This window comes from Desmodus rotundus, chromosome 10, assembly GCF_022682495.2.
Source record: "Desmodus rotundus isolate HL8 chromosome 10, HLdesRot8A.1, whole genome shotgun sequence".
Taxonomy (NCBI): Eukaryota; Metazoa; Chordata; class Mammalia; order Chiroptera; family Phyllostomidae; genus Desmodus; species Desmodus rotundus.
The window spans coordinates 24496652-24509214 of record NC_071396.1 but is presented as its reverse complement, the minus strand read 5'-3'; the positions used below and the strand labels follow the sequence as shown (position 1 = coordinate 24509214).

Genomic DNA, 12563 nt, shown 5'->3' with positions numbered 1-12563 from the left:
GCTTCCCGCACCATCCTGCTGGGTGGCTCTTGCCCCCTCCAACCCCCATTGGCGACCCCGTGTGTCCCGGCCCCACCTTCCCCTAGTGTGCCGCTGTCTGAGAGCCATAACCCAGTTTGGTTTACCTTCACACTCCCCACAGCGGTCTCCCTTTTTCCTATGTGTTTTTGATGTACAATAACTTATTTTTTTTTGACAAGTGCAGTATAAAACCAACAGTCGGCATAATTATACTGGTCTGAAAGTAGAGATTCTTTGAAATTTATTTCCAGTAGACCATCTGCTTTCCAACCAACACCTTGAGACAGGGGCAACCCAAAACCTTGGCCCCCATGTCCCGGTGCAGGTGTGTCCTGGCCACGGAGAGTCTCCCGCTCCCCTGTAGCTGTCCAAGACAGTGGGGACACAGCCACGAGATGCCTGTGAGATATGAAAAGGGAATTCATGGCGAAGCTATTGGAGACTGTAACTTTTCATGCCTGAACCCTTAGTATTGTGGTATTCATTTCCCCCTGTAAAAGACAAAATACGCTGCAGAGACGGGACAGGTCAAAGCTAGAGCTGAGTGTCCCAAGGGACTTACTGTATTTTGCCGAGTATAATGCTCACTTTTCCTGTGAAATTTTTTGAGGGAAAATAAGGGTGCACGTTATACATGGGTATAATGCGCACACAGTCATGGGTGTGCGTTATACATGGCAAAATACAGCCCTTTATCTACCGTTCAGAGCAGTGTGTGTGGAGGCTTTTGCTTTTTGGTGAATGTGGGTGTTGCCACTACAGGCAGGTCCCAGTTTGTACAAAAAACATTTTGTCTAATTTGAATAGTTTGGTATGAAGACATAATGGCCGCCAGAAGATTTTTCTCTTTAACATGAAAACTTTTTTAAAAAAGATTTTATTTATTTATCTTTAGAGAGGGGGAAGGGAGGGAGAGAAACATCAATGTGTGGTTGCCTCTCGTGCGCCCCCTACTGGGGACCTGGCCCGCAACCCAGGCTTGTGCCCTGACTGGGAATCGAACTGGTGTGCAGGCCAGCGCTCAATCCACCGGGCCACACCAGCCAGGGCTGCATTTTGATCCGGTGGTACTGTCTGCACATCCCTGGGCCCCTGGCCTCTGCCCATGGGGTGCATTCCTCCTCTCTGTCCCCCAGCTTCCCCTGCTTTCCCAATGTCCCCCCCCCCAGACGCACACACAGGGGGCTCCCGCTGCCTCGCGTGCCCAGCTGCCTCTAACGTAGGACGACCCGTGTCTTCCAGTGTTCGTGGGCTACCTGTGCATCGTCCTCCTCATGCTGCTGCTGCTCATCTTCTGGATTGCGCCAGCGCACGGGCCCACCAACATCATGGTGTACATCAGCATCTGCTCCCTGCTGGGGAGCTTCACCGTGCCTTCCACCAAGGGCATCGGGCTGGCGGCCCAAGACATCTTCCACAACAACCCCTCCAGCCAGCGGGCCCTCTGCCTGTGCCTGGTGCTCCTGGCGGTGCTGGGCTGCAGCATCATCGTCCAGTTCAGGTACATCAACAAGGCGCTCGAGTGCTTCGACTCCTCCGTGTTCGGGGCCATCTACTACGTGGTCTTCACCACGCTGGTCCTGCTGGCCTCCGCCATCCTCTTCCGGGAGTGGAGCAACGTGGGCCTGGTGGACTTCCTGGGGATGGCCTGCGGCTTCACCACCGTCTCCGTGGGGATCGTCCTCATCCAGGTGTTCAAGGAGTTCAACTTCAACCTGGGGGAGATGAACAAGTCCAACGTGAAAACAGACTAGGGGGAGGCAGGGGCTTGGCCGGCGCTGGAACGCGGAAGTGGGCGTGGTTTTGGAAGTGGGTGTGGTTTCTGGTCCCCACTGGGCGGGAGGGACGAGAGACCCCCCAGCGCTGGGACTAGAGTCGCTCGGCTGTCAAGGTGCGGTCTGGTGGATGGGGCGGGGCCTGGCCCTCTGCGGGCCGAAGTTGCCGCGTGGGCGCCTGGGCGTCGTCTCTGTGAGAGGAATCTCATGTGCGTCGCCATGAATCTGGAAGCTTTCGTGAATTCCCTCTCCTTTAACACGTTTTACCATTCTTTAAGTAGAAAACAGAGGCGGTCTCCGAGTGGTTCGTCCTGGCAGGCCTGTCCCTCCTGGGACGATGACTGTGGACGTGGGAGGGAGTGCGTTGAACGTGACTTCTGTACAGTACATGCATCTGCAGTTGTGTTATTTTGCATTAAGCCTGTGAACCCTCGCCCGACGAAGAGGCGTATGCATTTCATTGTTTCCAACCCCCTGAGGAGCTGCCTCTCCCTGCCCCCCTACCCACAACACACCAACTGCTGCTGCAGAGAGGGGCGTGGCCGGGCCCACCCGCTCCGTTTCCCAGGAGGACTCTCCGCAGCTTCAGTCGATTTCAGTGCCTTTACCACTTGAACTGCTCACTTAATTTAACTCTGACTGTGTGTATGTTCTGTTAGCTTAGAGTAACGCCACCTCCTTGACCATTACTTTACTATTTCACTATTTAACACATAAAGGTATCAAGCGATTGTTAAGTGACAGAATATCCGTTTGCTGGAAGGGAGTCAAGACTGAAGACGCGTTAGAGAGAGGGACCCCACGAGCATCTAGTTCTTGTCCAACTAAAGATGGTTGACTTAGCAGCATGGGGTATTTATTACATTTGCATCCTATCTATGGAGCTGGGATCCAGTATCAAGTATACCCACGTTCTCTTTCAGCGACCCCGGCGGCCACGCAGGAGAAATGAATTATTTATCCTGCTCATCAGTCTGTGAGCGCCGAGAGTGACTGTCCATCCGCGCACACAGCAAGTTCCCTGTGGTATAGGAACAAGCTAAGGGACACGGGCAAGTTGAGGCTAGTCTGACGGGAGCGCGCAGAGGGAGATGCAAACGAATCTATAGCAGAAATGAGAACCATTCATTTAGCCAGCTCCCCGTTGTTTAGGTGGCGGAATTCCCTACAGTTACTCACCTGACTGTTGTTAAACTTCTGAAATGCAGGAGAGCCATTCATTATGCTAATATGTGGATCAAAGAGACCATTGGTCTGTTTAGAGGAAGCTTCCGTGTGTATTAAAGGTGAACAGAGCACAGAGTGAAGTGTTATTTCATCCAGAGAGCTAGAGCTTCTGGTGCAGTTTTATCTAAATAGGGAGCTGTACCACCTCCTACCGCGGGGTCAGGTGCCCGAGATTCACTGAAGCAGAACATGGAATCTGATAATACCCAGTTAAAGTTATTCACTAAAGAAAAAAGTATGCTTTTCCAACATCGCTAAAGACCCAAGGAATAGTTTCCTTAGGTGTTGACCAAAGAGGCTAAGCAGAATGTGACGCTTTCACCGAGTGAGAAACACAATTATGAATTAAAAGTCCTCGGGATGATCATGGGTTGTCAGTGATTAGTGAATGGAGAACAGCAATGAAATTATTTAAGTGGTTAAAGAATATATATTTACTGATAGTTAATAAATGCTCAAAAAGTTCCTCTTTTTATCAGCTCGCAAAGGTTTGTTTTTTTAATCTCAGTATTTAAAGGAATGCAGGCCTTAATTCATGGAACTGAACTTTCTGAAAATATAATGTAGCCGCGTTAGTTTACTTTTAGGCATAAAACTAGTTCGCCAGGGAAGGATTCCTCTTTGAGAAATTGAAAGAATCTGTCTGGCAATACGCCTCTACTGAGAAAGTTACAAGTCCTACGGAAGTGACTGGGTTTTGTTTTTGTTACAACTTACCTAGGAAGCTTAGCTGCAATGCCTCTGTTGGTGTTCCTTGTTATATTTTTATTCACATTTATACCATACCAGAGATACTCAAAGAAGAGACATTTTCAGGATAATCGTCTCCAGGATTTTTTTTTAGAGTAAACCAAAACCTCAAAGTATTAATAACACACCCTCCTTTGAAGGCGGCTGCTCCCAGGCCAGGTGCGTCCCCCAGGTTCACTTCTAGGCAGCAGATTATCTCGGTCGGAGATTCAGCTTTCCTTCTAGTGGAACCAAGTTCACGTCGTCCTTGGTATTTCACGGGTGGCGCTCCACCCTCAGAGCAATGGACGTGGCCAGAGCTGGAACAGCCTAATGGTCAACTTTGCCTTCCGACTTTACTGTATTTCTCTTATAAATTCATGTGTTCATAATTCATTTGGAATTGCAGGAAAAAAACGTTTGGAAGTGTCGGCCTGGAATGGTAACGGGTGTCTGCAGAAGTGAACACCACATAAAACATTTTCATTGTCAGCCTATCCTTTGGGTTTTATCTCTGATAGAACTAAGAAAAATACCTACCGTGTGCTTGTTCTCAAGCTGCCTCGGAAATGTTTGTGATCACAATATGCAGATTTGCTATGGATAGATACTTAAATAGGCATTTCTGTCGTCTCCTAACTTGGATGATGCCTTATTTTCTCATCAGAATCTGGGCGTTTAAAAAGATTGCTCACTTATCAAGTGTAGAGACTAATAAGGGTTCCCACCCAAACCCAGCCCCAAACCCCCCTCTCCCCCCCCCCCCCCGGGCATTGTGCTGATCTGCAGGGAGCTTCGTCTCTGCAGAAAAGGTTCTGGGGACGGGGCTGTCAGCTCCCAGCCACGCGTGGGGCGAGACCTGCCCCCAGTGGGAACTTCAGGGAGGACCATCATCCACATGGTTTTTTCACCGCTCCTGGTTCAGCAATAAGAAATACTCCAATTCCTACCTTTCAAGCCAGTTTGTCACACTCAGTTTTATTTGCACAAGTCCATTCCGGTAGTAGCATGTGGGTTTGTTCTTTCTCTGGGTTTCACGTCTGCTAGAAAAGAGCGCTATTTACAGGATGTGGTCACCTCTCATTGTTCTTGTCGGCAGCTCAGCTCTTGGTAGCTACTAAGCTCACTTCCGGAGGACAGTTCCTAGACAGGTGTGAAGCACTAGAGGGGCAGCGTCTCCCAGGTGTGGACGACCACTTCTGGCCTTGGGACCTGAGGCATTGCTGAGCACAGGCCCTTGACGTGCAGCCTGAGCCTTGTTGGGAGAGATCCCTTTTTTCCAAGCTGCTCGACTCATCTCCAAGAGCTGAGCAAACGCTCCCATCGGGGGCAGATCCACACCCATGGCTCTTTGCTGATGCGTCCTTGATCCTGGCTTGGGTGGCCATTGACTGAGGAGGCAATGGGGGAGAGTGCTTCCGTTTAGCGCTGTTCCCCACTGTCTGCTGGGCCCCCAGGGTCTGCGGGAGTTATGTTCACTGTGTGGGATGTAGGTCACCCACGGAGCAGGATTGGATGGAGTCTCGGTGTTCTGCTTTCTCAGGGACCAAACATGCAACATTCACTCTTTAGTGTGGGCCTTGCTTCCAAGAATGTGTGAGTTTTACAAGTGTTGCGTTCATAGCTAGAGATCTGTGAACGTGAGCAGAAAGGGGAAAGATCGTTTGCACACACGATCACACCATAAAACGGTTTGTCATATCAAATACCTCAATTTTCTCACTTCCACCTCACATGTGTACTGCTTGATGAACTTTAACAGTCAGTCCTTTAGCTTTCAGTGATTTAATTTTTTTTAAAGAATTTATTTTCAGAGAGGAGAAGGGAGGGAGAAAGAGAGAGAAACCTCACTGTGTTGCCTGTCGCATGCCCCCTACTGGGGATTTGGCCCGCACCCCAGGTGTGTGCCCTGACTGGGAATCGAACCGGCGACCCTTCGGCTCACAGGCAGGTGCTCAGTCCACTGAGCCACACCAGCTGGGGGTTTTTCGGTGATTTTTCACATCTGGCTGGATTCTTACACCTCGGTCATATACCTGAAAAGATTAAGAATAACAGTGATGGGAAGAAGGATTTGGCGCAATATCACAGCTCATTTATTTTCATGTACGTTTCTCACATGCTGATAAATGCAACAAAAGAATTCCATTTTAAGAAAATGTAACTTTGTTGCATAAAAAAAAATCATCCAGTAAAAAGTACGTACTCAGTGGAACAAGGATCATGTAAATAACATCTACTTCTAATGTACCCAGTGGGGTAAGAACATAGGCGAGGGTCCAGAGCGTGATCAGGGAGAAGGATTTATTTGTTCTTTTCTCTATTTTTTTTCTTGAATTGTGCAGCTCTTAAGTCACTTTACCTTTCTGTGCCTCAGTTTCTCTACCTCTAAAGGGTTGGGATGGTTCTCCAAATCGACTGTCCGAGGGTGCTTGTACTTGAGCTGGTGCCAGCAGCCTCGGGTGACAGCGTCATGTACGGGATGGCCCGGGAGTGACCAGAGGACACTCGGCTCGTCTGGGCCTCCTGTCTGCTCAGGACGAGGCTGCAAACCCGCGGCTTGGAACAAGGGAAGTGCTGGCTGTGAAGTTTGCATAATTCCATGAAGCTTTCGTTTTTCTTCTTTGTTTATTTTGAGAGGAAGGATGTGACACGTTCTACTGTAAAGTAGGGAAATTGAACAGGGACTGGGAAAGCAGCGCTGAACGGTCACACTCCGACGGGGTGATGCGCTTCTTTGGAGTCCTGCATAGGTTTATGTTCTGCAGGAGATTCAGTCCATGGCTTGCGAACCAGACTGACTCCGTTGTGTTAAATTTGTCGTGAATGATGCTGAGCTGCCTGCTTTCCAGCCGCTCCACCCCAACAGCAAACTGCCTGACACCAGGTGAAGGTCCCGCTCCTGGACCACTAGTGCCAAAGGGTCTTTGAAAAGTTCAGCATTTCTTTTACTTATCAGCGCCCCCACCTTCATGTCAGTCTTTTTGCATTTCAGACGAATTTAAGGTTGCTGTTTTTAAGTACCATTTCTGAGTCTTTTTAGTTCACTGTTACTTTCTTGTAAAAGAGAGTATAATCATGAAAGAGAGGAAGAAAATGAGCTACAAAATGTAAAATGTGGACGGGTTGCATTAAAGGTTTTTCAAGGAAATGTACCGGGAGCTTCCAATTACCACGCACACACATTTGTCAATGGCTGACTGGCTTACATCTTGCTGTATAGAAGTAGTCATAGCATGTAATTGCCTTATGTAAATAAAAAGGCTATTTGTTAAGTTTTCCAATATTTATTAATCTGGATGTGTTTTAAAATAAAATAACATTTCTAGCTGAACGCTCGTTCATTTTACCCTTCGTCGGAAATGTTTGTGTCGTCTCAGGTTTCACCTCATTGTAATTTCTCATTCACGTGTTCCCCGTTTGCTCATTTCTCAATCACGTGTTTCCCGTTTGCTGTGTAGAAATGAGTTGCCCTGGCCTCCATCCCGATGTAGAAAACGTCCACCCGTGCTCATCTTAGGGAGGAAAGCCACGATACACAAAGGAGTTCACCAGTCCTGCCCCGGTGGCTCAGTTGGTTGGAGCGTGGTCCCATAAACCACAAGGTTGTAGGTTTGATCCCTGGTTGGGGCCCAGGACAGAGGCAACTGATCAATATTCCTCTCTGACATTGCTGTTTTTCTCTCTGTCCCTTCCTTTCGTTCTAAAATCAATAAGAGTATCCTCGGGTGAGGATAAAAAGACTGTGCTCTCTTTTTTAAAAAACAGGAATTTACCACATACTGATTACTTTCTGATACCACAAAATGATGGTATTAAAGAAAAGCACCTATATTTTAATATTAATACATTTTCTTTTATTTAATGTAAAAGATTTTATTTATTTATTTTTAGAGACAGGGGAAGGAAAGGAGAAAGAGAGGGAAGAAATATCAATGTGTGGTTGCTTCTCGCACACCCCCCCACTGGGGACCTGGCCCGAAACCCAGGCATGTGCCCTGACTGGGAATCAAACCAGCAACTTTTTGGTTTGCAGGCCCGTGCTCAATCCACTGAGCTAAGCCAGCCAGGGCTATACCTTTTAGATATTTTTGAAATGTATAGCAACATTTTATTAGCTTTTAAGCACATAGAAAATTAGAGAATTAGAACACATTGAATATTCTGTCCTCAGAAATATTGTCATTAATCTTTTTATTTTAAATCATTTTTTAATTACAGTTGACATAAAATATTAAAGGCAGGTGTAAACCCCAGTTACTAGACATTATATAACTAAGTGATCCTCCCAATAAATCTTGTTCCCATCTGACACCATAAATAATTATTAGAATATTATTGACTATATTCCCTATGCTGACCTTACATCCCCATGTCTGTTGTTACTATCAATTTGTACTTCTAAATCCCTTCATTCTTTCACCCAGCCCCCAACCCCCTCCCATCTGGCAACTGTCAAAATGTTCTCTGTATCTGAGTCTGTTTTTGTTCTGTTCATTTATATCATTTTTTTAGATTCAGTTATTGATATGTATTTATTGTCATTTTATTGTTGTTTTTTTTCCCTCTTAAAAATCATCCTTGCCCTGGCTAATGTGGTTCAGTGGATTTAGTGCTGGCCTTTGAACTGAAGGGTCACCGGTTCAGTTCCTAGTCAGGGCGCATGCCTGGGTTGCGGGCCAAGTCCCCAGTAGGGGGTGTGTGAGAGGCAACCACACATTGATGTTTCTCACTCCTCTCTCCCTCTCCCCTTCTCTCTAAAAATAAATAAAATCTTTTTTTACTAAAAGACCATTCTTAGCATTTCATGTGCTACTGCTTGGTGACGATGAACTCTTAACTTTTTCTTGTCTGTGAAGCTCTTCATCTGTCCTTCGATTCTAAATGATAGCTTTGCTGGATAAAGTAATCTTGGTCTTAGGTCCTTGCTTTTCATCACTTTGAATATGTCACCAATCCGTTCTGGCCTTCATAGTTTCTGTTGAGAAATCAGCTGACAGTCTTATGGGAGTTCCCTTGTAGGTAACAAACTGCTTTTCTCTTGCTGCAATTAAGATTCTCCCTTTATCTTTAACCTTTGCCATTTTAATTACGATGTTTCTTGGAGTAAGCCTCTTTTGGTTCATCTTGTTTGGGACTCTGCACTTTCAACAGGTTAGGGAAGTTTTTTGTCATTCTTTTTTAAAATGGGTTTTAAAATTCTTTCTCTCTGTTCTTTTGACAACCTCAGCATGTGAATGTTGGTTGCCCCTGAGGCTCCTTAAACTATCCTCATTTTTATAATTCTTTTTTCTTTCTGCTGTTCTGAGTCGGTGGTTTTGCTTCCTTATATTCCAAATCACTGTTTTGATTCTTGGCTTCATCCACTCCACTGTTGATTCCCTTTAAATTATTCTTTACATCTGGCTGGTGTGGCTCAGTGGATTGAGCATCGGCCTGTGAACCGAAGGGTTTCCAGTTCGATTCCTGGTCAGGGCACATGCCTGGGTTGCAGGCCAGGTCCCCAGTGGGGGGCGTGCAAGAGGCAACCACACATTGACATTTCCCTCCTTTCCCCTCTCTCTTAAATAAATAAAATCTCTTAAAAAATAAATCTTTTATTTAAAAAATACATAAATATAAAAAATAAATTATTCCTATTTCAGGTAGTGAATCCTTCATTTCTGACTGCTTTTTTTTTATGGTCTCCATGTCCTTTCTTATATTGTTGAAGTTCTCACTAAGTTCATCTGCCCTTCCCCTGACTTCCTTGCGCACCCTTATAACCAGTGTTTTGAACTCTGCATCGAATGGGTTGCTTGTCTCCATTTTCTTTAGTTCTTTTTCTGGAGTTTTCTTCTGTTCTTTCACTGGGGACATGTTTCTTTGTCTCTTCATTTTGGCAGCCTCCCTGTGTCTCTTTGAATGAGGTACAGTGGCTATGACTCCCTGTCTTGGTGGAGCAGCCTAATGTAGTAGGCTGTCACCCTCCTATTGTAGTCGAGCCTTAATTACTGTCGGCACATCAATGGGAGGGATTTCCCACCAGGCTAATTGTATGTAAAGCCTGGCTCCAACCACCGTGGAGGATCAGCTGTGCAGGGGCCCACTTCACGGAGCAGAACATACCTCAGCAGGGCTCTGGTACCCGCTGAGTAAACCGCTTGAGTGTGTCCCTTGTGGAGGAAGTTGGGTGATGTGCTTCGACGTGGTCTGAAGCTGTCCACCACGTGCGCTGGCTCTGGGACCTCCAGAAAGGTGCAGGCCAAGGTCAGCGCTGCCTGTGTTCTGTCAGGGGCCATGCGGCAGGAACTACAAAGTGACCTGCAGCTGGCTGCTACTTATGCTGGGCTTGGAGGTGCCCAGGAGAGGCTAAGCTGGGAACCAAGGCCCGCTGCTGCTAGTGCTGCACCTGGGGCCTCTTAGCAAGAGGCACGGGGCAAACAGGCCACAGGCTGCTTGTTTGAGAGAATTCAGGAAAATCTGAAGTGTGAGCCAAGACAGGCTGTTCGTATGGAAACCCCACTGGCAACAGCTTGTGTGGGCCTGAAAGTTGGGCGGGCGTCTCAGGGACTCACCAGAGTGGGGTGAACACTGGTAGCCAGGTTGATGGAGTCTTAGATATAGTGCCCATCTGCCAGCTTTGTGGCTGGGGGGCTCAGAAAAGGAATGATGGCCTCTGCCAGCACTTCCGTCTGGGAGAACGCTGCCTCTGTAGCTCTCGCCCGGATGCCAGACACCTCAGCCCCCCCCCCCCATATGTCCCTGGTGCCTTTTTTAAAAAGATTATTTTAGAAACATTGATTAGTTTTTCCAATTATTTATGCACTCATTGGTTGGTTCTTGTATGTGCCCTGACCAGAGTTTAAACCCACAATTTTGATATATCAGGACAATGCTTTCAGCAACTGAGCTACCCGGCCAGGGCTGTCCCTGGTGCCTTTCAGCTGCTGCCCCAATGCTGCTGCTCAGAGAGAGTCCGAGTAAGTCTGTGCACTGGCCCTTTAAGAGGAACTGCCTGGGACTCCTGAAGCCTCTGTCTCACTCAGCCACTATCCTCGCTTGTTTTTACAGCCAGAAGTCATGGGGACTTCTCTTCCTGGCACTGGAACCCTGAGCTGGGGGGCCTGGTGTGGGGCTGGGACCCCTCATGAGCTATGCTCCACTATTTTTATCTGCCACACGGGGGGGCGGGGAGCGGGGTAGGACCAGCTCTTCTGCGTCTCTGACCCTCCTACCAGTCTCGATGTGGCTTCTATATATCAGTGGTAGGACTTCCTTTTGGCTAGATTTCAGGCAGTCCTGAAGGGTGGCTGTTCTTTAATATAGCTGTAATTTGACGTGATCATTAATCTTTATTGGTGTCCTATTTCACTAGATAAAAATAATATTTTAATCTATCAACTATTGTTACCAGTGAATTTTTTTATTTTTTATTTTTCACTTTAGAAACATAATTTTAATTTTATATTTCCTTTCAAGTTTATATGCAATCTTATTTGCATTAGTTTCGGGTGTACATTATTACTAGTTTCAGGTGTACATTAGTGTATTATTGCCTAATAGTGGCTAGACAACAATATACTTTACAAAGTGTTTCCCTTGATATTTCAAGGGCCCATCTGCCACCATACATAGTTATTACCATGTGAGCGACTCTGTTCCCTCTTCTGTACTTGACATCCCGTGACTGTTCTGTCACTACCAGTCTGTACTTCTCGGTCCCTTCCCCTTTTTCACCCAGCCCCCCAACCCCCACCCCTCGGGCACCCATCTGTCTGTTCTCTGCATCTCTTGCGTTCGTTTCTGTTTTGTTATTTTATTTTTTAGATTGTACATGTAAGTGAAACTATATAGTATTTGACATTTGCTGTCTGACTTCCTGACTTATTTTACTCAGCACATTTTGTGGCAAATGGTAAGACCTCATTAAGCTACATATATGGTGTATATATAGGTATATATACATACGTACACTGTGTGTTGCCGTAGATGAAGTACTCTCACGTTTCTGGCCCCAAATTTTCAAGAAGAGTCTTTTGTTTTAATTTTTAATCCAATTATTTATTTATATTCAGATAATTTTTTTGTATTATAAAGGAATTTTTAACATTTTTTAAATTTTTAAAAAGATTTTTACTTATTTATTTTTAGAGAGAGCGGAAGGGAGGGAGGGAGATGGAGAGAAATGCCAATGTGTGGTTGCCTCTCATGCGCCCCCTACTGGGGACCTGGCCTGCAACCCAGGCATGTGCCCTGACCGGGAATCAAACTGGCGACCCTCTGGTTCACAAACCCGCACTCAATCCACTGAGCCACACAAGCCAGGGCTTACCATTTATTTTTGAACATATGGTATAAGAAATCTTACGTAACAGATAATTACAAAACATAAGAATGGACACAAGGTATTTCGGGTACTACCCGTGGTAATGCACATCCTTATTTTTCCCTCAAAAATTTGGGCAAAAAGTGCACATTACACATGGTAAAATATGGTGTATTATATATCACTTCTCTACTGACGGGCACTTAGGCTGCTTCCATATCTTGGCTATTGTAAATAACGCTGCAATGAAGATAGATGTGTGTATATGCTTTTGAATTCGTGTTTTGGGTTTCTTTGGATAAATACCCCGAAGTGGAATCACTGGGTCATGAAGCAGTCCCTTTGTTAAATTTTCGAGGACCCTCCATACTGGTACCCACAGTGGCTGCACCAGTCTGCATTCCCACCGCCAGTGCATGAGATGTCCCACATCCTCGCCAGCACTTGTTGTTTTGAAAAAAATATTTTATTTGAGCAAAAATATTTTTTCTTAGGCTCTATCC

General features: G+C 46.2%; 1 protein-coding gene across 1 annotated transcript in view; it reads left to right on the top strand.

Moving 5' to 3' along the window:
- The window catches only part of NIPA1 (NIPA magnesium transporter 1), a 30424-nt gene extending 22861 nt beyond the window's left edge, over window positions 1-7563 (top strand). Inside the window, exon 5 of the mRNA XM_053912954.2 lies at window positions 1264-7563. Coding sequence (XP_053768929.1) covers window positions 1264-1775 — 512 coding nt within the window. The 3' untranslated portion in view covers window positions 1776-7563. The remainder of the gene's footprint in view (window positions 1-1263) is intronic.
- The last annotated feature ends 5000 nt before the right edge of the window (window positions 7564-12563 follow it).